This window comes from Anas platyrhynchos, chromosome 10 (assembly GCF_047663525.1).
Source record: "Anas platyrhynchos isolate ZD024472 breed Pekin duck chromosome 10, IASCAAS_PekinDuck_T2T, whole genome shotgun sequence".
Lineage (NCBI taxonomy): Eukaryota > Metazoa > Chordata > Aves > Anseriformes > Anatidae > Anas > Anas platyrhynchos.
Genome location: NC_092596.1, coordinates 7,883,005 through 7,909,701, shown reverse-complemented (window position 1 = coordinate 7,909,701; position 26,697 = coordinate 7,883,005). Strand labels below are relative to the sequence as shown.

Below are 26,697 nucleotides of genomic sequence, written 5' to 3'. Positions count from 1 at the left end.
TGTGCCTGTGACTAACTCCCGGGTTTTTATGTGAGTGACCTGATTCTGCACCGCCACGCTCCTCCCAGCTCGGTGAGCCTCCCCATGTGATCCTTTCTTCCCCCTAAATAAAGTTGAAAAATTTGGCTGGGAGCAGCGAGTGCTGCTGAGGCAGCGGGTGCGCGGAGCCGTCCCACCCTCCCCACATCTGCAGCACAACCCAGGCGCCCGCTCGGCACCGGCTGCCTTCAGGACGGAGGGCGATGAGGCTGGCCACTTAGCCGGGGTGCGGGCTACCTCCATGCCAGCCTTCAGCAGGGGCTCCCAGCCTTGCCAGCCTGTGCTCGCTCCCCCTTTTTTGAGAGGAGCCCAGCGGGCCGAGGACGATGTGGCCGGAGAAGGTGAGTGCTGCATGGCTGTGATGAATCCTTTGTGCGGAACCGGAGCCTCGTCGGGAGGAGGAGGAGGGAGGGAAGGGGCAGCAGTCGCAATTTTTTTAATTTATTTTTAATAGACACGGTCAAAAGCCTCCTTTCCTTCCCTGTTATGCTGAAGGCGTGAGCCTCTTGCCGAGGGAATCCACCTAACGAGCCGCCTTCCCGATGAAGCTGCTTTTCCCAGCACGGGGCGCAAAGCGCAGCAGCAAAAAAATAAATAAAAAATAAAGCCCCAGCATCTGAAGGCGCCTGCTGCAGACCTGCCCTCTGCCTGGCTGGGCATGCAGGTGCCTCGCAGGGCACAGCTCATCCTGCTCCAGCCCCCTGCAGCCTCCCACCGGGCACAGCACAGCACCCGCTGGGTGCCCGGCGCGGTGCCCAGGACCACGCCACCCATCCGGCTGTCCCCCAAGCCAGGAGCCCCAGCCTGGCCAGGGGCCACTCGTGCAGCTCTCCCCTGCTCCCAGCAGCTGTCCGAGCAGGAGGCAGCAAGCATCACTCCCCACAGGGCCACCAAAGGTGCTCGCTCGGGCACCCCAGCTCCCCTATGCATGCGCTGCTCTTGCTGCGCATCTTCCTCCCCGTCCCTCGGGGGGCTGCAGGTAGCCCTCAGCCTTTCCCATTCATCGCCTCCCTCTCCCCTGCACGCACACCAAGCCTCCCCCTCAGCCACCCATGGCACTCGGCCCCCTGGTGCACAAACAGGAGCCCCCTGGCCCCTCCATGCTCCTACCTGGTGGGTGCAGCTCACCCTGGGGTGCCCCTCCACGCCCCCACATGCCCCGCGTCCCCTTCCAGCCACTGCTCTCTGGTGCATTAACTCCTCTCAGCTGCATTTCACACAACTTCTGCCCTGCCTGGGTTGTGATTTCAAGCTGAAAGGAAAGTCAGTCCTCACTAGTAAGTGCTGGATGCCCGAAGAAAAGTCTCCATTCCCTTCTTCCCCCCTGCTCCTCTAGCCTCAGTGCAGGGACCAGCTCACTGCACACCAGCTCGTTACCCCCAGAGGTAATTACCCCCGTGCTTTAATTCTGTCAGAGGGGAGAAGAGGGCAGGGAGCAGGAGGGGTGCTCACTGCTTACCTACAACTCCCAGATTTGACAAACGCTGTCCCAGTCCATGCTGGGGGGAAATAAATGGGATCTTAGTCCAGAACCGTACGAAGTAGCTGCATCTAAAATGCCATTCATCACTCCACCGTCCATCCCTCTCTGCTCCCTCCCACCTTTTAACTTCGTATTTTTCTTGCACAATTTTAAAGATGAAATTCCCTGCGTACTGAAGGTATTGTAGTCCTAGACTGTGACTATTCATCAAGAACAGACATGCTGGCTGGAAGGAGAAGAGTTTCCTTTTTAACTGAGTTGGACGAGCACTTGAATGTTCAGGCAATCTTCTGCTCCTTGACATGTTTTAAAAAAAAAAAAAAAAAGCTATCCCTGTGGGAGTTTCAATCTTGGCAGATTTCAGATCCAAGACAAAGGCTGCTAAGCGTCCCATCCATAATTACATCCCTTACTAGCAGTAGGGAAAAGAGAAAAAAAGAAGAAAGATTAAAAAAGGAGGCGGGAGGGGGATAAAAAAGCAGACGTCTTTTGTTCATCCCCCTTTTAGAGCCAATTAGCCCAGAATCAGAACCTTCCTTCACCTGCAAAGAAAATGAGAATGTAATGAAAGAGCCACTGATTGTCTTAAAATCTTATTTTATGAAGCTTCTTAGGATTTTGTTCTGTTCATTTTAATTCAGCTCTAAAGTGCTTTCAAGTTTTCATTTACCCTGTAACTCAAGAGAACAATTAGACAATCCACTTGGACCTGCACTGGTGAGTACTTGTTGTGACCCCAAAAATGTAATACAGAGCATTATGACAAAGTGGCCCTGGAAACAGACAAAAAGGAAAAAACACTGAGTGAATTTAAGTACCAGTGGAGGCTAGGGAATTGTTTGTACCTCGGGATTTGCGTTTTCCCAGAGTAACATTTAAAATATAGACTAATGGAAGAATTTACAGCCTGCCTCTGCAATCACAGGGTGTAATTGCCCCTGATTTTGAAAGGAGTGTGGGAAGAGCAGGGGAGAATGTTGTGCGAAAGAAATGAACATGAACTAAATTAGCAAAAAGTTAACCATGAAATAAATTTCAAATGGAAAAAAAGAATCCCTATTTTATAGGATACACTTTTCAGCTGCTGCTGTAAGATTGCCTCCTGTATTAGGAAAAACAAAGGGTGGCTTATCTGCAAAATCCATCCTCTGAAAAGAGGTATATTGAGTGCTGCTTTGAAAAAAAAATTCAACATAGGCTTCACTGCATTTTAAAAAACTGTTTCTAAGTGAACCTCACAAAGGAACAGATCTGTTCAACTGTTTAGAGAACAGCCCCATGATACAGCAAGCACTGTTTCCCAAATTCAAGAGGGAAAAAAACAGAAGTCCAACCCCTTCCCCAGCTATACGCACCTGAAAGAAGTAAGACCCTGCATCTCTTCCCAATGTGTTTTCTTACAGCATTCCTAAGCCTCAGCCAGCATGTCCATTGGGAGCATTTAATGCACGGTTTCAAAGCTACCCTAAAAACGGTATGCTAGGATTTCATTGATCATGATGATAAACTTTCTTTACACCACTATATAGACACGGCAGCTAAAATATGTATCACAGGTACATTTTGCTAGCATTGATTCGAGGAGGGAATTTGTCAAGCATTCAGTCTACAACAAGATTTACTTGCAGTTTCTTCCTGGTAACAGGCATCAGCAGCATCTGGAAGGATTTGGACTTTGCACACACAAAACCCAGTGCTTACCAAAACGTGCAGTTTTAAGAAGGCTGCAATCACACCTGAAAAACTGCTGGTATTTATCAAATCATAGCTATACCAAATGAGCATCTTGCACTATCACGAGAAGGCACCAATAAAATCAGTGGGATCAATATCAGTTTCAGAGAGTTTAAGTCTACAACACAACAGGTTTGTTGCTGCAATTACCCTACACTTCAGCAATGACTTAATTAAAATTAAAACCTTGAGAAGAAAAAAAACAACACACCAGAAGTAGCTCCATATAGGTTCATATAGGCCCAGGCAAATAGCATGTAAATAATGAATATAAATTCGGTCCCAGCCCACATTAAGCACAGACACCTGCCCACAGCAGTTATTCTGAAATAACCGAAAAGCAAACGTCCTGAGTAGTGCTCACAGCCTTCAACTTCCACCTGGATCCATGGAGGCTGTTTGCTCAGCATCCCTCAGTGCAGAGGTAAGGGGGTATCAGGATCTGGCCTAAAGTCACTTCTTTTGTCATGCCCAGTCTGTCCCTCAAAGTTATCCGAGCCTATCACTGCTTTAAGGACAATCAGGATCCCAACGGATATCGTTCCTTAATTAGATCTTCTGTTGACTTACAGATCTGATCAATGCTGGAATGAGGTTTTGCAAGCGCTTCCAAAACTTGCAGCCTTTCCCTCCTCCTGAATCAGGGAGGAGGAAACCTCAAAACAAAGCCATCAGACAGTCAGGAACACTCACATTGTATTTCCAGAGTATAATGCAGACAGAACAGGCTGAACAACTAAAAGCAGAGGTTTTTTTTTGCTCACCAGGATATAAATAGGGTAAAGCATTTTGAGAGACTAGGGCAGAGTTTTACAGCCTTAATTAAAAGACTAATTGACTTGCTTAAATCTGCATTTAAGTTGCCTGTTATATCATAGCAAGGGTATTATGCAAATAAGGTTTCCAAGGAATGATTAAGTATAAAATTTAGTCTAGATCAGTTTTGGATTTTGGTTTTAGATTAAGAAGAAAGACAAAGCCAGAAGCTGGGTCCTTTCATTTTAGGATCTCTCCAATAACTCTATGGTGTTTAACACCTATGAGTCTGGTTACACATTACAACATACCCACAGTGGGCTGCGGTGCTTCACCGACCCAAGGTTTATTCTTTAAGCCCATACCCTCAAGGACACAGAACCTACTGGGAAGTACGAAGCCTAGCTGGCTCTCAGCTGAAAGCTGAGCAGCACTTTGCAGACTTGAAAGCTCAGGATTTCCAAACGTGTTTTGAGCACCCAGAGATAGATGTGTACCAGTACACATAGGCGTTTTGAAAACGGCTACGGTGGACTTACATACATATTTAAAACATCCATAAAATCTGGCCCTGGGTTCTTACACAAGAGTTTCTAGAAGATGCAGTAAAGAAACAGTGAGATATTTCAGACTTGCTACTTGTGTGCTTCTTGAAGTCCTTCCTCCCTTCTATCCTTCTCCTGTTCCTCCCTCCCTCCTTGTCCCCACTTTCATTTGCTCTCACTCCCACTCTGACTTTCATCTCCATTTTTGTGCACAAGTGTATTAGTAGATGTCTTGCTACACTAGCTCTGGAGGAAGAGAAAAGAATCATTTACATATCAGGTTTAGAACATGATACATTTCATACAAATGTTTTCACATCAAAAAGATGCAAATCGGGAGAAAAGAGGCACATTCTTCTGTAATGCAATAAAAAACAGAAAACACACTTTGAAAGGCAGCAGAAAAATTTACAAGCAAGCTGAAGGCAGAAAGAAAGAAAGCCTGAAACTACATTAGAAAGCCAATACATATTAAAGATGATATAAACGCTAGAAGGAATTCAGCATTTGATTTGAAAATGCAGTGTGTGTGTATGCATGAGTACTTGAAAGAGATACACACAAGACAGCAACCAAAGATTCTCCTACTGGAATCAGAGACTTTTAATATTAATTCACAAGGAGCAAGTTCATAGTTTTATGCCAGGGATCTTTAAAAAGATGTTTTTATATTCATTTGAGAACAGTATCATAAAATTTCCTTGCTCTCTACTGGTTTAGATGTGCTTGTCAACCTTTCTCCCTCAATGAAAGAAACCAGAAAGTCACAGACAAGAAGTCCGAGTTAACCTAAAGGTTAGGTATGTACAATCGGCTTCCTATTAGAACACCAAAACCACAGCACCTCACCTGTAATTTCTGGCCCTCATCCTTCCAACCAAGCTGAAGATTTTGGACGTTCACAGAGCTCAGTCCTTCCTTCAGCTGCAACAAAGAATCAGAAAACAGTTATCCTAACAGAAAAAAGCATTGGCAACTAAAACTCCACATAAGCCTGGCTTTCCAACCCAGTATCTTGATTTTATTTGTTTTTAAGGATTCAATATAAGTTGTCAGTATTCTTTTTTATATAACACAAATAGTAGTATTATTCATTACCAAGTTACTATCAAACACAGAGACAAGTTTTGCCCATGTAAAATGGTAGGAGGCTCAATGAAATCAAAGCTGTTGATCCACATTCATCTCTCTTTTCAGCAATTCAGCATTTGATAGCCAATAACCGGAATTAATCTTTGAGATCAATTTGTCCCTGTAATTTCCTTCGTTTCTCTCATGTAAATTGCATGAAACTTTCAGAGATCAAACTCGGAAAACAAGGAGAAAGACAACGGCCATCGCAAGGACATTACAAAACAAGGAGCAGATTTTGGCCTTCACAGCTTATGCCAAGTGGTACTTCACTTCCATACTTCATACTTCACTTTCCATATTTTATACTTCACTTTACATATTAGCTTGCTATACCAGAAAGGTATGAAAATGGTAGCAAAGTCCATCTCTAGGTACGGGCACATACCATGCATTCATGCGTGCAGATATTTTAATACACTTTCATGATAAGTTTCTTCCAGGACAAAAAGCTTTTTTTTTTTTAAATACCTGAATCATTCTAGTATGTTATTAAATGTTAATGGGAATTAAATATGCACATTCCTGAGATATTAGTTTGCATGTTCTTAACGCTCAGACAAAATACACTGAAGACTTGTGACTCACACATAAAAACAACCCAATAATGTAAGAATAATTTACGATCTATTTGAATTAAATTAGGGCATAGCTATTGAAGAACATTTGTTTTTTTTTAATGGAAAGTTTCCTCACGAGAACGTGTTGACACTGTGGATGGAAACCTGAAACGTGCACTCTGTGTACGTGTGTGTAAATACAACGATTAAGGATAATAGGAAGTTTTCTCTGGATTGAAGCACAGTACCAGAGGTCCATTTCTGTCTCAGAAACCGAAATCTCAGTAGGACATTGCAATCTGAGTTATGCCATTACATTTACCACTACCGTGGTCTCTCCAGAGCTGTGTGTAAGTGACTAACCACCTCCCCAATCCGCTGAGGATTCTCCTCCCGATGCAGCCCACGGTGCCACTGACCTTTACAAAAACTCCCTGCTGGCTCTCGTTCAACTCAGCATCCACCTGGCCCCCCAGGGCCTTTTCTGCAAAGCTGCTTTCCAGCTGGGTGGCAAGTCAGCCAGCTCTCCTGGACATCTCTCTTAAAGACCATCTTCCACCAAAATCTTCTGAGCAGGTCCCCGAACAGGCCAAAGTCTGCTCTCCTGAAGACCTAGGCCGTGATGGTGCTATTTGCCTTGCTCCCTCCTCTCAGGATACTGAAACTCCGTCACCTCATCGCCACCACAGCAAAGGCTGCCCCCGGCCTTACCACCCCCAATCAGTTCTTCCTTGTCCGCAAGTATGGGGTCCAGCAGAGCCTCACTGGCTCCTGCATCACCTGTGTCAGGCAGTTATCATGAACACAAAATTAATCTTCCACCTGCACAAGGAAGGCCTCTGCAAGAGCTTCTTCCCTGTCAGGCAGTCTGTAGCAGGCACCCACAACAGATACAGCAGACACAACGCCACCCCTGGTGATCCGCCTTCTAATCCTGACCCACAAGCTCTCCACTGCCTCCTTACACATGCTCAGCCACAGCTCCGGGGGCTCCAGCTTTAGGATTCCTAGCATTTAGGAAGACCTTACCAGCATTTAACATTCCTGAGGGCCTCGTATCCATCCACGGCAGCACCCTGGTCATGTAAGCCATCTCTAAACGCACTGAGCTCGTCACCTTGTAACTTCACAAAGACCTCAGTCCTCACATTTCTTCTCCATGCTGTATGCACGAACACATAGACCCTCTGGGTCAGCACCCAGTCATGCTCATTTCCCAGGAAAGCTGGGAGCTCCTCCCATAAAGCTTTCCTGGCACTTGTTCCCTGTGCACAGACACCTGAGAAGATCCCCTTTTCAGTCTCTGGCCCACATCACCCTGCACCCTTTGCTCACCAACCTGGCCCATTATCACTTGCCTGGGGGTCACCATCTCACTTCCATCTCGTTCCTAGTTTCAAGTTCTCCCCCTAGGCTAGCCAGTCTTATGGCAAAGATGCTTTGGCGCCACTTGGTTAGGTGGCTCCCAGCTCTCCCTAGCAGTCTTTGGTCCTCAGATGGGGTTCCCATGGTAGTAATAACCAAATCTTTGTTGTTGGCACATATTTGTGCAAGCAGCTGTTGATTCACAAATTCTGTCACCTTCCCCTCAAGCCCTTGTGGTACTTGCACGTGCGATACGAAGCGCAGCGTGGATTAGAAAGCTCAGCTTTTCTTCCTTCTGCTGTTCTGTTTCAAATATAGCACACCACACCATTACTGCAGAGTCTGAGGCTCTGGATGATACCGCAGCCCTCACCGGATAAGAATGCAGTAATATCAGGACTGGGTGAAGCATTCTTTGCCCTCAAGAGGTTTAAAAGTAAAATATACTAAAAAGAAGTGGTAACACATACTGATTGTGGCTCTGCTGTAGACTACAGCCAAACCAAAGTGAACCCTCAGTCAATCTGTTTTGAAGCCCATCAAAGCAGCCTCCTTCTTCCGAAATGCAGCTAAGAACAAGCAACACTTGGCAGATTTAGATTTTAAAAGCATTTTTGTTGCTATCTGAAAAACATGTACCTGAGCTGAGAGTGAAATTGAGTTAGAAATAACATCCACTCGCGTTTTTGGAACAGTGCTGTCCAGTACCAGATGCCTAACGATTTTACATTTTCCCTGTAGGAATCTGATAGCTGTGGATACAGATGAGATGAGATACAGGTTCAGGCAAGTATGACGAGATCTGAATTTCATTAGTGCTGAGACATTTCACCCTCCTGGACTTTCACATGGGTGGTGGACACTTAGCTACTCCATAAACCACAAGGGCATTTACTCAGTGCCTTCAACTCATTTCTTGAAGTTTCTTTCTTCAGGCTACCTGACAAAGCTGCTGCAATACATAACAAACTAAGTAGTACTAAAATATTCTATTGCCCATAACCTCCTGATATACCCCTTGCCAGTAATACAATATGTAGACATTCATTAAAGTTATGGTTTGTTGCACTTGTTTTCTTACATGAAAAACTTTCCATCAGCTTTACAAACACGTTTTGTGGTTTTTTTTTGTCTTAAAACTACAGTAAAATCTGGCTTTTAAACTTTCTTTAAAACCAACATTTATTTTTGACTATGTGAACATATTGTTCCAAACTGGCAAGAACTGCTCATTTACATCTTTTAACATCAACAGAATGCTAATTTATAGTAAACAGTCTTTATTACAAACAAGAATGTGCTGCTGAAAATGCTGCTAATTAGTAAAAGAGACCTTAGCCTGAGTGGGATGAACCACAGATTTCTATAAAGAGGATGAATTACAATTGCATCCTATCAAACAGAGCATCTCCGAACAAACAGTTATGCTGCAAGATCTTTGAAACCTAATTTTGGCCTCAAAGCATTTGGGAGTAGGGTGGAGGGGGTTTAGAGCAATCTGTTATTTGAAATAAATAGCTTTGAAAGTGTTTACAGCTCCTCCAATTAAAATAACCCGGGGCCAAATCCTACTGTCCTGAGTGGAAGCAGAAACCAGTAAGAACAGGCCAGCTGTATTCCTCGCTGGGTTTTAAGCTAAGACGAGACCTGCAACGTGGGGCAGATAATGCAAACCCAGCTCTTTTAGCTCCCGAGCTGCTCATATGAGTAATTTTTTCAGAATTCGTCACACACAGCGTGTATCAAAGCCAACTGACTTAAATGTGTTTGAAATGCTGTCAGAATTATTACAGCTCGCTGCCTTTAGGGGAGCTTACCTCTTAAGTAACACTATGCCATTTTTTACCCAGGTCATTTTTCCAGGTTCCAGCTTTGCAATCAGTAAGGACATCTCCTAAACTCCAGTATAACAAGGACAAAAAACCCCAAACCAAAATCCTCTCTGGACAAGCCAAGTCTGAGGGCAAATAACAAAGAAGTGGGAAAAATTAAAAACAATCATTAACATGAGAGCTCCTGTTTCGTAGCTGATTTTGTTAATGCCTGTGATGTTAGCAAAACCAAGCCTGCCCCTCAGCAAAAAAATCTGCCTTTGATTTCACACTCTTTGGGGAATATTTGGGGGAAGAAAAAGCCTCTTACTGAATGAATTCGTAAGACAAACTACGCTTGTTGCAGAGCTTGTTTTTCTTTTAAGCCTGAGGATAAGCCCTGCCACCACAATGTTACTGGAAAATTGATGTGATTTTCTTCAATTATCTGCTCAAGAAAACAAAGAATCGCAAACTGGCAGTCAACTAAGCAGCCTCTCCCCCAAACACCTCTCAACGAAGCAGCCAACAGTGCACGCAAGCATCTGGCTTCCACGGCTCTGGCTGTAGATGACCTGTGCTGGGCGCTCTGCGACACGTGCTGCCGTTCTTACGCTGCCTGGCTTCAAAGGCAAACAAAACTTGTGAGCCTCATCGATGCCTGGAAAACCCGAGGAGAAAACTGCCTTCCGAATGCCACAGGTGACAAGGGAATCATAGCTCTTGCTTCTTCAGGAATTCTAACCGAGTGAGAACAACCACTGAATCCCAATGAGGCCGAAGTTCAAAGAAGCTCCTGTACCCACGCTTCTGGCCTCAACAGAGTATGAGAACTTTGCTAAACTAAACACAACAAGAGACACTGAAACTAAGCAGCTAGAGGGGTCCCTCTCATCCACTATTGCACTGATAATAGTGCTGGTTATTATTTTCTCTTTGGTAATGACATCCCTAGTGACCTACTGTTTTCACAAGTGGAAACTGAGAGGTAAAAAACTGCAGAGAGCACAAGAGGAGTACCAGAAAGACCACGAAAAGAGCATTTTTCAAAGCACGCCTGGACTTGTTTCATAAAAAAAAAAAAAATTCAACACAAAATATTCTTGCATTACCTGAAAATAATAAAAAGAATGGCAACTATGAAATTTCCAAGCAACTATATCCTTGTTTTATCTCATTTCTAAGAGTTGTTAGCAGTTTGGAGATTTCCTACAGCTTTATTATATATATTTATATATTTAGTCTCATTTGTGCAAAGCAAAACCAACACAATCATGTATTTTTAACCTCTATTGTATTACTAAAACCATACATTAAAATCTAGTACTCCCATCCTTTTGAAAACCCAAAGGCCCGTGGAAGGCAAAGGGTCAGATTTTGGTTAATGCTGCCAACACAGCTGCTAAAAAATCACTGACGTTGTGTTGCCTTGCACTGATCCAATCATCTGGCTGCAGATTCTGAAACCCAGTTGTAGTCTTAAGTAAATCAGATTCACAGATGTTCAGCGAGTAGCAGCCTGGCGCTGAAGGTCTGTGGCTGAAGAGCTCTCCGGGTCTTCAGCAAGGGGTACGTGCAGACAGCGTGCAGGATCGAGCCCTAAATTTGCTAGCAGGCAGGCAGTCAGGCTTTCTTTCACTGAACGTTCAGTGCTGAGAGGTGCTAGTGGCATTCCAACCACAAGTGGATTAAAGACATCCAGCGTTAGTGGAACCTATCTTACCAAGAGCAAGCCTAACGCACTTTTTTAACTAGGCTTGTAATTATTTTTAAAGCAACCATACAATGGTGTGTTTCTATTTTCATAGCCTGTAATATGTCACAGAGAAATGACAGCTCTATTGTGAGTAGCATATATAAGTAATATTTTCTAACAAAGTGATGGATGTAACACTAATATATGTAATCGTTTTAAAAAGTACAAAACATGTAAAATTACAAAAACCCTGCTCAAGTATACAGCTTGCTTGCAATTACCATTGATGCTCTATGTATTTTTAAACAAGCTATAATACTGTGATGATGCTGTAAACTTACTTCTGTAGGCAAAAAATGTTTTATTTAAAAATGTCAAGATGAAGGATGTAAATGTTCTTAGAGTGCTATCAACTAAAAATATGAGTTTTCACAGAATATTCTAAAGGGTTCTGTTACATGCTACAGATATATTTTACAACGTATTTATGGATCATACACACTAGTCTATGTGAGAACAAACGGTACTATTTTACTACAAAATAAATAAATGTATAAATAAGCAATGAATATCCATGCCTAGATGCTGGATAATGTTTTTTTAAGGTGCCCTGCCCAATTCTATAGACACTTTGAACGAGAGAGGAGCTCCTACCTTACCGACAGCAGGGAAAGGCCCCCTCATGTCCCAGCCTCCCCCACAGATCACACTGCTGGTGGTGCAGATGAAGATCTCTCAGTTGCACAGCAAAAAGGAACAGTTAGCTAGCTGCATGAAAACAATGCAAACTTGGTATTCACAGGATTAATGGATGTATTTCCCCCACCCTTATTTTTTTTTTTTAAACAGGGACATTCAAAACACAAGTCTGTTGCATGCAGTAGCAATTTGCATTTATTATAGCCAGCATCTAGGTCAGTTCTTATTGAACAGAGACAATAAAAAGTAGTTTACTGAAAATCATACTGAATATTAATAAAATCACAATCTAAAGAACACAAGTATATTTCCAAATGTCTTAAAAATACATAGCTGAAAGCACTCTTCTCCATACCCACATACATAATTTAGAATAGTCACATGAAAGCGACAATTCAGATTTTTAGTGAAGAAGAATCTGGGTACTGTGTCAGCTAACAGCTTCACAGAGAGACAGGATCCCTTCCAGCAGCAAAACCTCATCCTCAAGGCCACCAGTTCAGTTTTTGTCAAGCTCCCAGTACGAATAAAAGGGTTCAGATCCTCTTCTTGGAAGCTGATCAAATTGGCTGTGCTTAAAAAATTCTCACTGCGCAACAGAATTATGACAAGGAGATGGATTTATGAAAAGGCAGTGGCTCCAAGGGAGCCTGAAGCATTGCAGTTTCTAGTATAGCTTCAAAGAAAAGTTTCAAGATTAATGGAAGGATTACTGGGCCAGTGGGACCAGGGCCCACCTGCTCTGCATAACCCTGCTCAAGCAGTGGGTGGATACGGTGCCCTTCCAAGCTCAAGCATTCGGTGACTACGTATTTCACAGGTAACTGGAAATCTCTGTTTCTCTAGAAACCTATTTTGAGTGAGATTCTGGGGGAGAAACAAGTACACAGCCCTGTGCCCCGACAGATGGTTGGGAACAAGACTAAGGAATGGCTGAGCCTGGAAGCCAGGCTCAGTTTTTCCTCTGAGAAACCTGGGGCAAGCAAAAGTGGAAATTATATTGCCAAAGCACACAAGAAAGTGGCTCTAACAGTAATTTGAGGAATACAACTTTATCCAAAGGGCCAGTAATAAAGAATAGTATAATGAAAACCAGTTATCAGCATATATAATATCAACATATACATGAAAAACCCTTCCACGTCTGTGCAAAGTTCACACGCTGTACCACATCACAAATCATTCAGATTAAGTAATGCCAACACGGGTAGCATGAAAGCTAGGAGGCAAAAGCTCCAAAAGGACTTCCTACAATAGGCAGATTAATTTCTGTCAGTACTTCAGCTGCTTAACGCACGAATCACCCTTGATCCACCTCACTCCTTCTATGTCCCAGCAAGCACCAACTAGGGAGTAGATTAATAAATATTTCTTGATCAGAAATATTTTACAGCTTTACAGAGTTTCTTTGGATCAAACCGAAAACCCACTGCTGAGGAAGGTACAGGAGGGGGAACCTCCTGTGATTAGAAAAAGAAGCAACATGATCTACTTCCCCCAACATCCTGCACATCAGAACTTTTGGATTTCTAGTCTCAAGCACTTCAGGATTATGAAATAAATTATTTAGAGTCCCAGACCATTCATTTTGTTCTACGTCCTTAATAGCTGCTACAAGACAAACACTCAGATCTGAGTCACTCTCAATTTAAAAAAAACGGTGAAAGAACCATAGTGAGCAGTAGGAAAAGGCACACAAAGACATGAGCAAAATACGCTTTGACTTTTTCAGAGGAGCTACCTGAGATGCCTTTCTGATATTTATGCAAACGAACAAGAACTGTATAGCCTCTGTGCAGTGGGAGTATGAATACTATTTTACAGACACAAATGTTGTCAGACACTAGTCCAAATAACTCATACTTCAACGTATTTACAAAAAGGTTTGACAAAAGAGTTGGAAATAAATATTTCAGTATTTCCAGTAAGGAACTATGTACTGAAAGCAAAATATCGTAATATCTTTTTTCCTATAAAATGAAACAATTTATCTTTAGAGTCTCAGAATTTACTGTTGATGTTTTTTTGTTTTGTTTTGTTGGTTAGTTTGTTTGTTTGTTTTCTAAAGGGGTGAAAAATGTGTTCATTGGCAGTAACAACAAAATTACATTTTCAAAGCATCCAGCTCCCAATTACCACTTCCATATGTGACAGCCCTCACGAGGATTCACTGGGAGTGCTGGGGGTCTTTAACCCAGTGTTAAGCACATCACAAGAGACTTTGGAAGATTCAAGAGAAACAGGGAGTATAGTCCAAAACTACATAAGGAGCAGAGATGGAAAATATAAAAAGAATAGGCTTAAAATATTGGAAGGGAGGAGATTTAAGGGATTCAACCATCTCTAATCATCAGAGAGTAACAAGAAGAACCAGGCAGGAGCTCTCATTACATAAGCAGCTATGCAACCTGCGGTGATAAATTAAAAATTAAAACCAAGCTTTGGGGAATATTCAGTGGACTACTAAACCCACCAGCTTACAAGAAAACAATCACCTGAAAAGGAAGCAATGACAACCAGCTTTGTGAAGCACCAGGCTGCATTGTTTTCACATTGGGCCTGACCCGCTCAGGATGAACCCATTCAGGACAGGTTTTTAAGCACCAAAAAGCAGGTATCTGCTACGATGCAGGTGGCCTATTTGTACATCCCAACATTTCTTTTTAGGTTTTCCATTCGTTTGTGTGAAGGGAAAATAAGAGGCTAAACATCCCCCTAGCATTCTTAGAACAATATGAGCCTATACAAGAAAATGATTAAAAGGATATAAAATACAAAACCAATTTCAACAATACATATTCTTGCCTAAAAAAAGTTTTTAAAACGTTTTTATCCTATTTTTCATAGAAAAAAATAATTGAGGTATTATATTAAGCAGTGAAATCCTTTATTCACACGGTTCATAGACGAGGATATTCTTCAAGATTTCCACAGCCATCAAGAGCTCTAAATTCACAGAAACCAGGAAGGTGAAAACTGATGAAAGCCACTACCTGTGACTCCTGCAAGTCCAGCGGCCACAAGGTCACTGCACGAACAAGGCACTGAGCTCTTGCTGTCAGCAATGGTCAGAAAGGTGGGGTGCATTTGTGCCCACAGCACAGCAAGTATCTTTTGAGGCTACAACGCAGATAATGATTCTGTTCCTTAGCCCATTGAGCTCCCCAGCATAAAGCCATTTTGTTTGGATGTGCACTGAATACTTAAACTTTCATCTGGATATACTATTTGAAATAAAGTCTTCGCCATTTTGAAAATAGCATAAAATAACAAATACCAAATTATATTAAAGATCTGCCAAAAATATTACTTGACACCTCATGCCATTTTTAACCTATATTGTTTTTTCTCCTTCTAGACAGCTATCCCAGACAGGTTCTAAGATTAATTTATTACCTTTTCTTGTCCTGTTGGCATCCTCACTGTTGCAGATTAATTTCTGTTACAGTCTCATTATTTCAGTTCTATAAATACCCTGTTTCATTTTACTTTTTTCTACTGTTACTTTGCAACCTTCTTCTCCTTCACCTGGGACTCTCACTTTCAATTTGACATGATACAGTGGGCAAAGATTGAGCTGAAACACAGTAATTACAGCTCCCTGCCCCAGAAAACAGAATCATTTATTTTTCTTACGGATGGAAGCTGCTCTGAAATCCCACAAGCACAGTCCCCCTCCCAGTAAATTACTTGTCAGACTAATAATAGAAAATGCAGGCTTTCATAATTTGAAAAACATATTTAGTTGGATTACAAAGAATTGCAACATTTGTATCTGGGGTTGACTAAAAAGTTGAATCTTAACCCAGACACCAGCACACTGGGCATATCTGATTCCACCTGCAAGAATATTAAACTGTCACTCCATTTATCACTGACAGAACAAGTTATACCCACAAGAGCTGGCAATCAGCACGTAGCTGCCCACAGAAGACTCTCCCACCACTTTATGTCCTTGACTTATGTTTATTATTTTCAGGCCTTCAGGTTTTCTGACCTTTGTCTTTTATCCTTTGCCACAAGCTCCTGGGATCCTCTGAAAGTTTGGGAAAGCTTCTGAGTGTTTCTCCTATAAGGGTAAGCGCATCCTGAAATAAAAAGGAAACAAAAATTATTTGGATTTGGGTTCCTGCCATTTGACACGGCCTGTGTCACGGGTCTGCCACCGGCAGCTATATCCAGTCCCTCAAGAGCAACTAGGTAGGCTGTTCCCATCAGAACAATTTTGCTGGGTTTTTAAAACATCTTGTTTAAAAACTTTGTTGAACAGTGTGGCCAGTGATCTGTCCCATACAGCAGGCAAGCAGAAAGTTATGTTGGTCTCTAGAGACCAGATGTCATCTCTACCTTCTGTGGATGGCTGCCAAGAGAGATGACAAAGAGCTCAATAATGCCATGCAGCTCATACACTGCACTGGCTACTGACCAAGGGTTTCTTCCCCAGGGAGAGGAAGGAAAAGGCCTTTTCAGAGAAGCTAGGAGAGAAAAGAAAAAAAAAAAAAAAGAAAAAAAAGAAAAAAAGAAAAATGAGGCCTTACTAAACTATTCCTGAAGAACCAACATAAAACTTGCTGCAAAGCCACATTTTCTCTCCTCCTCTGTAATTCCTCACAAATGTTTAACTGGGCCTGACTTTCCTCTGCCCTATTGAGCAGGGAAGAAGTGACAAGTACCTGTCAAAATTTTAAACCAATTTGGGGGGGGGGGAAAAAGCACACACCACTAGAAAAAAAGAAAAAGCCCACATGCACAAGCACGTACAAAGCAAAAGCTCTAAAACTGATGTCACTGCCCCTCAGAGCAATAAAGTCTTAGGAATTCAAAATGAGTGTATTGTGCATCCTCTACTTGTACCGTGACAGGAAAACTTAGGCATTCAACTGCATAACCAGTAACAACATGCTGCCTTTACAAATGATCAGATCTTCTACCAGAAGCCACCTTTGCAGCTTGCTCACATTCAAGCGACAAAGATCACATCACCACCGTGCTTAAGAAACAGCCTTAGAAATTGCCTCCAAGCAGCAAGCTTGAGCCCGAGCCTCCACAACTTGTTGCAGCACCTTATTCTGCAACTCTTAAGCCAGAGGACTGGGAGGAAGACTGGTACAGACATGCCTACTGTGGCATGGCTTTGTTATTTACTATTTTGTCTTGGACAGCCCATCAGAATTAAACTGTGGAGAACTAATCAAGATGTACCCAAAACAGTTTCAGGACATCATGAAAAAGACCTTCAGCTTCTATAAATCAGGCAAGCTCAAATTACTTGATCAGCATGCTAGTCCCATGTCTCCATAACGACATGGAGCCAAATTCTATTTTGAATTGTTCTGCATTCAGATCAATCTGATTGCATTACCATAAATTAGGAGAAAATCTGGCTTACAAATTCTTTAGATACAGTAAATATAAAATGTATCAAAACACTTTTTTTTTTTAATAACATTTGCTTACTCTGGAATAAATTTGTTCTTCCAATTTTTCCTGGAGTAAAGCTCTTTCCACTAGTGCCTTCTTTTGTCTGAGAAAGGCGATCTCGGCTAGCTCTGCCTTCTTCTTCTTACAGTCAGGGCACTGTGAAGATTGGTGCACTTGAGCTTCTGTCACCTGAAGGATGAGACTTTGATGTAATGAGCAGTGTCTGTCCCAGCAAGATGACCATTACATTAAAAATAATCAATAAAGATGGAGTGTCTAAAGACAAAGGCTTGCTTTTGCAGGCAGCTGCAAATTATTTCATAATTTTTGTCACTGTATCACCTCAATGAGCCTGTCTGAATGTCTTCACACTAAAAATATTTGCTTTTTCCGATGTATTGCCTCCTCCAGCACTGATAGGTGATTTTAATTGAAATGAACTTATCTGTATCTCAGACCCATTGCACTGAGCTGTAACAGACTGCTGCTTCTTGTAATAGGCAAGCTTTCCCTGACACTTGAAGCTGTGTGCACACTACCGATTTCTTCTACAGTAACTAATGGTCAAAAAAAAAAAAAATAGTACTTGATTGCTACCAACACGTAAGCAACCAAAGCCAATATTGAAGATGGTTTTAATGGGGGGAAAAAGTAACTCATTTGACGTGGGTGGATGCTCAGTATAAATTGGTTTTATCAGTGTAAATCTATACATGCTTTGCTAGTATCAAATACATCAGGAGCACCACCAGTCGTTAGTTCCTCTTGCTTAGTAAGCAGTTGATGTTCTGGAATGCCAGTCCGTGCGCGCTAACCAGCCTTCCACAACAGCTAATACACTCATTCCTGAAGGCTTGATTAAGTGAAACGAAGATGCTTTATTTCACGTTCCCAACAAGCTAAGAGAGTACAAATACTTGATCATCACAACTCTGTAACAGCAATTGTTTATCAGCAATAATTCCACCATATATAACTGCCTGTCTGTAATGAGGCTGTCATCAAGTTCCTACACTGACAATCTATGTAAGGCCTTAAGTACAAACCATGAAGGTTATGGTATCTTCACGAATTTTAAGAGGAAAATGAACTCTGAAGCAGTTGGTTCAAATATCTATATGCATCTCAAAGACAGAATACAAAGTTCAACAAGCAGCTGACTTTGTAAAATAAAAGACACTTATTAATTCCTCGTTTACCTACCACGAAATTTTGACTATACTTAATAACATTACATAAAACCCTGTATGTTTATTTACAAATTATCAATAATTTTTATCTGATTTAATTTACACGGATTCCATCTTGTTATATAGACCTAATAAGAGCAGTGGAATCAATCCTAGAAAGCCATGTCTCAAGCCTCTGTCATCTTACTCCTTGATTTCTTCTCCTCTGCATAGAAGTATTACATGGTGGTGAACACAAAAATGAATAGATGTAGCAGTCAAAGTCACTTTTCTTAAAAAAAGGTATTACCACACTAATACAAATAAAGAGGCAGTAAGAATTCTACAGAATGGTGGATTGGTTAATGCTAATAAAATAACAGAATGTAGATTGCTGAAGTTGCAAAACAAATTAAATAGGCAGGAAGCCTAAAAGAATCATTATGCCAGGACTGACTTTAAAGTATTTTTCCCTGCTCACCTGGCACAGGTTTAACAGAAGAATATGTTAACAGTCACTTGCACTATGTTATATGGCCATAGATTAAAGCCAGCATACATGATGGAGAGAAAGTAAAATAAATGACTGTAATTACTATTCAAAGGTGGGTTTTTTTGCTTTATCAGAAATGCTTTCCCAGATGCAGACATTCTGTACCAATTTCAAACAAAGCAAAGGCATTTGCCAAGGCCCAGATTTATGGGTAAAGGCATCTGTAGGTGACGACTGCTGTAACTACATATTCAAATCCTTCGACAAGCACAAAGCAAGAATGCAAGTATCGCTGGCCAAAACATCAGACTTGACACTCTTGACAGACTGCAGGCCCCCTTGTTCTGGGGCTTATTGTGGGCTGCAGTTACTGCCTATCCCAGCCTTGCTCAAGAACAGAAATCGTTACCATTTTAATCACCACACAGTACCTGATTAATGGTCTCCCTGATGTTCTTCAGGCGGATTCTATTCATTAACTGACCAGGAACCTTGCAGTTCAAGTCACTTGTCTCTGATTTCTTTGACGTGAATCCATGCTGCAGCTTCCTTGACCTGACACCACTTGCCTGCTTAGAGATCAGCCCCTGCTGCATCCTTCTGATCTTATCGGTGCAAAAGGTCCGGAGAGCATCCAGTTCTTCATCTGGTAACTCAGTAACTTCTGTTAGCCACACATCAACAAAGCAAGTGTCAATTACTATAGCAGGGAAAGAGAAGAATTACTGCTCTTCTATCTGTGCAGCCTCATATTAACTATTTAATAAAAAACAAAGCTAATGTCAAGCCCAGAAGCAATGACAGTAATAACAGAAATACACAATTTAAAACAGAACGTGGATAACAACTGCAGGAACCTGCACAACAAGTGCCTCTTTGAATAGTCCCCAAAGAAGAGAGGGGATAAGAACCCTAAAGAATCAGACAACTTAATGATACAACACAGATGTATTTGTAAATCCAGTTCTCCAATTCTATGAGTATTGAACCAGAGGCAGTGGCTCTTGTAGTAACTCTGGAAAACACCTATAAATTTGTAGGTTGGTTTTGTTTTATTTGTTGTGTTTTTGGGGAGGGTAGTGGGTTTTTTTTGGAGGAAGGGTAATTATATTAGAAAATATTTTCCTCTAAAGTGTCAATGATTATTTAAGGAATTAGTAAATGAGCTTGTTTAAACCAGGTATTTATTTCACCCTTCCACCTCCTTCCTTCCTAGTGACACGTAATAATAAAACCAAACAGACTACACTTCAGATGAGCACGTATGGATGGATTGAAAACTTTAGTCAATGCTTAGAGGAAGATTTTCCAGACTTAAACAGAGCCAATCAATACTGACAGCTAACACAACTCAGTTTTTTGTGTTACTATTTCATTATTCCATGAGCTTAACTGCGTAACAATGCTGTGCTGTTCTGCATGGTCTTATGAGATACCAGTTTTCAACTATTTAAACAGGGCACAGTACCTCTCTACCTTTATTGTACTAATTTTGCTTCAATGCAACTACTGAAGCCTAAACACTTAAATGTGCATAATTAAACAAGAAGCCAGGAGGAGACAAAACATTCCAGTAAGCATTACTGGAAGCCCTGTAGACACCTTTGCATATAGCTCATGCTAACACAGGGCTCCACTCTGACTGCCAAAAAAAATGTCAGACAATAATGACTACACAGGTATGGTATGGTGAGGTTTTTTCCACTCAGAGTACTCAGTTGGAGAGCATGATTATATCACTTAAATTGTCCTTTCCTTATTACCTGCTTCACTCATTTTCAATGGCTTCCCTTGAATGAAATTTTATTTTTCTAGAGAGGCACTGCATATTTCAGGGTGCTTCTGTGACAACCAGTGCATTGTCATTGGGGTCCTGTGGGGTACCTCGACATAACCACAAAGCTGATCTTTAATACACTGAATGATATAAACGTAAACCATCTCCTAAATATGCTGTGATTAATTTAATCTGAAGTAGGCAAGCCTCTGCTGTGGAATTTTGTAAGGAAACCAGGCATGTCTTCAGAAATGCAGTCAATCCTTATAAAGATTAAGTGGATCTACAGTTAAGACTAAGCAAAGTAGAAGTCGGTGAGCTTTGCCTTACGGACAAAGAAAATGGGTGATTGAAGTGCAACTGCCACAGTTCAGAATCAATCATCGTACTGCAATTTATTCCTCCTTACAAGCTGCTGTATCAAATTCACCAAAGACAAAGACACGGTGATACTTTATAGACAGATGAGTAAGAATTATCAATACTTGAAAACGCAATTTAAACTTTTTTTTTCTTGGGTAGGATCATGAACATTTGCATGGATAAACTCCATCAGGTCGTTTTCCTTGCAAGTGTAATACACAGCCCCTGCAAAACAGCTTAAATCATGTGCCAGAATTGGGTCTAATTGCACTGATAAAATGGATGCAGATTCATCTATGCTGCACATAGATTGAATAAAAGCATTAAAAAGCTACTGTTGTGGAAGAAAAAGAATCAGAACAAAACAATTTAACACCCAAACCTGAGTACTCAAATGCACAAGTAAATACATGGGGACTGCTGAATGTTTTGTCACAATTTAGTGCCAGCCTAATTCATTCACTGAAGTTTCTTCTGACATATAGAAGCACAATTGAATTTAGAATTGGTTTCTAATAATGCACACATGAATTGTGTGCTGCCAGACACCCACCCATTGGCTCATACGCACCCACAGCCATTAGAAGAGACGCTAGCAAAGAAAACCAGAAAATTTTAACCTTCAAGTTTAACGGTAAATAAGCTCAGAAAGAGTAAAGTGTTCATTGATCTAGACTATAATTTTACTGAATAAGAACTAAAAGTGACAAGAAAAGTCAGGGCACAGTTAAATTCCGAAAAAAATAGTCATTTAACTGCACGATTATTATTCATACTTCAGATTTTCTTCTAGGTATAGAAGTTTTGCTGGTCCTTCAGCTGAAAGTAAAGAGATGCATACAACAGGATCCTTGGTGGTGTTAGTTTCATTTTTTGTCTTTCACATATTCTTTCCGTCTTTGGATTCACATTACATGCTCAAATGCTCAATCTCCATTTGTGGTGGCAGATTTAAATGTCACTGCATGTCTGTCTACAGAGAATCCCTGCCAGTGCCAATTATTGTTCCAGAAGCATGCCTCGTTGATGCTTGGTTGCCCTGAGTCGTGCTTTCCCACACCTTTTTTCGAGAAGAATAAGGCAGGGACAGGTGACAAGAAGAACAAAACTAGACACTGGAACAGACATGAAATCAGAACCCTTTATCCAACAGCAACAGGGTTACAAAACACAAAGTGTTTAGAAAATAAAGCACAAACTGAAAAAAAAAAAAAAAAGACGCTTCTTTTATTATAGAAGTAGTCAATGTGCACCATTGGAGATAAACTAATCTCCACATCTACATTATAAATCTTGCTGCGTGGCTTATAACTAAATGACCTACATAGATTTTGGATTCTGTATGCAACTACATCCTAATTTGTAAGATTTTAAATCTATACAAGTGAGGGGAGGAAAATAAAATCTACTCCTTTCTTGGGTTTCCTTTTCCATTGATGTCTAACTGATTAAATAGAAAAGACTTGGCAGGCGTTTTGTTATTACTAGGCTCTATCTTCTATTTTAAGAAGAAAAATTGTGAAATGAGTGAAGGAGGGAATTATAAGAGGCAATAACTGATAACTACTCTTCAGAAAGATTAACTCCTTATCTCAATACAACGTTCTCATAATTATCTAAATTGCATTGTAAAACAGAGTGCAGCAGTCCAGGTTAACGTGCTGATGGCCCAATCAGCGAACGTAGCTTTTGTAAGGGTTGTGCAGATTGCTTGTATCAGTCCTGGGCTACCTGAAATCAAGCTATTTCATAGAAATATGCATTCAAAGCCAGTAAAGTTCCTGCAGCGTGGTGCAGGATAACCTCAGTTTCCAATAAACTATGATTAGAAGAGACAACAGTAAGGGTCTTGCAGAATCCATGTCTTCCAGAAGAAACTCATTCTTTCTCAGTTCTGTAAAGACTTTAATAACCAAGGTGCTCTTCACTAGCAGGAGTTTCCACGTGGATGCTGCTGGTTGAGACTTCTCATCCAGGCTGTATCAATGCTATTTTACTATGGAATAGTAAAGTTTTCTAGTAGACTGGCAGGAAACAAACTAAAAGAGAACTCTGGAATCACAGGGTCTAAGCCTGCGTGAATCCCACACCTTGTACATTTTACCAAGCAGTAAGTTTAGGTGCTGACAAGCTCAGGAATAAGAAAGAGCCAGCACAGACTACTGGATACCTGCTCCCTTCTGCAAACAGAATGTTTAAGTGATATCTCAATTCTTAAAGACATCTACTATTATTTTTAGTACATACTTTTAGCAAATTACTATTTGCTGAACCAATAATTAAATGCTTGGACATGAAGAAATTTGTTCACACCTTACAAACACCTTGCAAACAAAGGTGAGTGAAGTTCTGAATACAGCAAAATCAGAGCTGAAGTTTTTCAGAACTGAAAAGCCTCACTTGAACTTTCAGCTACCTCTGAGCTGAACAACTGTGGCTTCCTGTAGTACATTTTAAAAATGACTAGCACTCTTTGGAATAATTGACAGGGAGTTAGGGATTTCAAAGAATAGTGGGGTTGTGTGTGTGTGTGTTTGGTTTGTGTTTTCTGTTGTCTTTTGGTTTGTTTTCTTTCTGTGATGCATTTGTCTAATAACAGCTAGTTGCTACAAAACTGAGGTGGAGGTCCAAGGAAGAGACCAAGAAGTAATTATGATAAAAATTTCTCACTTTTCCTGAGGTCAACATCTCGGCTTTTCTTCTTTCAGGCCATAAATAAAACTATGAAAAACAAGAATCATTTCCCGGGGCATTCCTATGGGCAAACCTGGATTTTCTTTTCCTTATTTAACAGTATCAGTAGTGAGATATGTAAAAACCCTCTTATTTTATTAGCTGCAGATGAATTCAAAAGTAACATGCATGCACCATTCATTTTGCTAAATTTACAGAAGGGACCAACTGTGCAGCAGCCTAGCTCTAGGTGAGCTCATCTTCTATTGTGTTTAAAAAGTTTCCAAGCTGATAAAATAATAAGGGGCTCAGTGTCCACTGAGTGATGAACTATTCAGTCAAAGAGAAGACATTTATAGATGTCAGCATATGAAAGTTGCTGTGCACAGTAACAATGGATGTGCCTGAAAAGTGCTTAGCTGCTACGATGACAAGAGACAGTACAGGTAGAAAATATTGCATCATTTCATACATCACCATAAGCTAAGGAAACAGAACTGGCTTTTCAAGACTCAATGACCAGTCTGACTCTTCCCATCCAAATTCCATAAACCAACAGCAGAATGTTTGTACAGCTGTACAGAAATACAAATTTCAGGAGGAAGACTGCCCAACCAACTCTCAAAGAAAACCCTACAAAGAAGGAAAACCTCCTTAACTCTACACTGCTCTTTCATATTCATTAAATGAATCCAAATTCATCAGGTCCTCTTCAATTTCTCTGCATATCAAATGGTCACAAGATTCAGACGTATTTTAGGAAGACAACTGCAGAGGAGCTGGTCAGAAGAAGCCTCACTACTACAGATGAGGTAATCTACTTTAGCTGCCTCTTCACTTGACTACGTGAAGTCTTAGAAACCCAGTAACAGGAAGATAAATGCTGGAGATGAGTCAGGAACTCATAACACTGACTCACCACTGTTGTGAATGAGCTATGCAATTAAGAAGAGCCTAAAAATAATCTCAGGTCATGTTCTCCTGCAGTACATGGAGTTTCAGGATGTTTGTATGTAAGTGCAATGCCACAAAGCACCTGGGCAATGGGACCTACTTGATTAATTAGTCTTAGAAGGGCTCTATAAAACTTCTGAATTTCTTCACTTTTCATACACATGAAGGAACATGAGCAAAAAATAATTGAATCAGAAGAGGAATCTTCCTCAACCACAGCTTTCTTGCTCTTTTTCTAATTAAAAATAGTATCTCTGACCCACTTTTCAGAAAGACTTGAGCAGGACTTCCATCCCACCATCTGCTCTCACAGCTCCTTGTATAATCAGTGCACGCGAATAGCATCCTTCTTCCCTCCCAACCCCTCTCCTCCTCCATGCACTACATCATTGTGTTGGTTAAAGCTGCTCCATTGTTCTTGTCAAAGTTGGTGCCCTGCTGCCTCCTGCAGCTCGGGAAAGGAACTAGAACATGGCAAACATAACTCAGTAATTAACAGAAATGATCAACAGGGGGGAAACATTTCACACATTCTGAAGGCAGGTTGATTTTGGAGGAAAAAACACAACCCTAGTACCTGTACAGCTATAGAGAAAAATGAGAAAAAAAATAAATAGCCCAGTAAAATTTGAGGTTTTCAGTTAAATTTAAGATGTAAATACATTTTTATGTAGATTTATCCAAACCTTGTGGTAATGCATCACTAATATAATATCTCTGTATCAGGAGCAGCAAAGCCATGTGTTGCAGTTGACAAACTGTTTTTCCAAGAAGGCATAAAAGAGAGTCTTCATACTTAATTACATGGCTAATTAAGTCAGGTTAATTACCTGGCTTAACTTAATAGCTTATACATAAAATCATAGTCGTTAAAAATTCACATCCCCTTTGTCAAAGAAATAAGAATTATAAATTCTACTAAAGTTAGTGAACTCACCAGAATGAGTTTTGAGGACAGAGTTGCCTTGCTTAATGACAGCTTCCTTATTTTTTAGAACATCCATCCATTTTCTCATGAAGTATCTTTCTGCAGCCACAGAACCAACTACTTCAGACTGCTCATCTACAATGGAAAAAAAAAAAAAAAAAAAAAAAAAGGTAGCTTTGGACATACATTGTAAAGAAATCAGGAATGAGAAAAAACAAATCAGGAGGCAATCACACTTGAATTTGATTGAGTTTTCCCTGGTGAGGGAAAAGAAGCCCCAAACCATCGAGGCCTTTACAGATGACATCAGAGTTTCAGGCTGAAATACAGAGCAAGCTTCTGTCACTCCACTGAAAGACTAGAGGATGAGCTGAGAAAAAGAGACTCACACATTCTGTTTTGTCTGTAATGCTAACAACCTCAATCAACTCCCCCCATCACTTACTTTCAGCCCTACGCAGGCTCTTCTCTCATGGCAGTACAAGTACTCACGGGAGCTTTGGTGAACTCTATCAAGGTATTGATCCAAGCGAAAAAATAATGGGGAGGGAAGGCAGGAGGAGAATGAAAATCTATATAAATTCCCTTTTTTTCAACTTGTTCCAGTACAACTCCAGTTCTGCAGTAACTAAGGATCCAGCAAAGTTGTGAAAGTGAAGATCTGGGTGAAGAAAAGACTTAAGAGGTCTGACAAGCCAGTGCCACTGACAGGAAGATACATGGTTCCAGTTCAAAATACTGAGCACATCGAGCAAGCACCTGACTTCTCTACTCTGTTTTCAGGATACTAATAGCAAATTGAGAGGGCTTACAGGATGAAATAATGTGTCCCTATGGAGATACCAACATGACAAGTCCTCTGTAGTTCTTATTATTTATATATGCTGCTCTCTGTAAGATATATACTGCAGAGAGAGATCAACTTCCCAAAATATTTCCTGTGAATTATTCCCTGGTCTCCTCACTTAACTAGCAGCATTCAGAAGACTCCATAATTTTATGAAATATTAACCTTATAAAGATAATAAGTGTTAACACTTATTAAAAGCACCTCTATACACACAAGATTTCCTCCTAGCACATGCTTCTGGATGCCAACA

The 26,697-nt window shown here is 40.9% G+C and overlaps 1 protein-coding gene and 1 long non-coding RNA gene across 8 annotated transcripts in view; one reads left to right on the top strand and one right to left on the bottom strand.

Annotated features, from left to right (window-relative positions):
* The window catches only part of C10H8orf48 (chromosome 10 C8orf48 homolog), a 92,288-nt gene that overhangs the window by 61,909 nt on the left and 3,682 nt on the right, over positions 1 to 26,697 (bottom strand). For 4 of the 6 annotated variants that reach the window (XM_038184194.2, XM_038184195.2, XM_021267121.4 and 1 more), the window contains 5 exons: positions 25,607 to 25,732; positions 19,334 to 19,602; positions 17,277 to 17,429; positions 15,817 to 15,907; positions 14,887 to 15,659 (listed from right to left, as the gene is read on the bottom strand). In XM_038184194.2, coding sequence (XP_038040122.2) covers positions 15,541 to 15,659; positions 15,817 to 15,907; positions 17,277 to 17,429; positions 19,334 to 19,602; positions 25,607 to 25,732 — 758 coding nt within the window. In that variant the 3' untranslated portion in view covers positions 14,887 to 15,540. Of the gene's footprint in view, positions 1 to 5,406; positions 5,482 to 14,886; positions 15,660 to 15,816; positions 15,908 to 17,276; positions 17,430 to 19,333; positions 19,603 to 25,606; positions 25,733 to 26,697 lie in introns of those variants that run through there. The other 2 variants (XM_072043162.1, XM_072043161.1) reach the window with 2 other exon arrangements.
* Positions 25 to 11,689, top strand: LOC119717842 (uncharacterized). Of its 2 annotated transcripts, XR_005268178.2 has the most exons (4): positions 25 to 380; positions 2,164 to 2,239; positions 8,355 to 8,399; positions 9,464 to 11,689. It is a non-coding gene; the product is annotated as an uncharacterized lncRNA (long non-coding RNA). The 2 variants fall into 2 exon arrangements; XR_011811869.1 differs by lacking the exon at positions 2,164 to 2,239.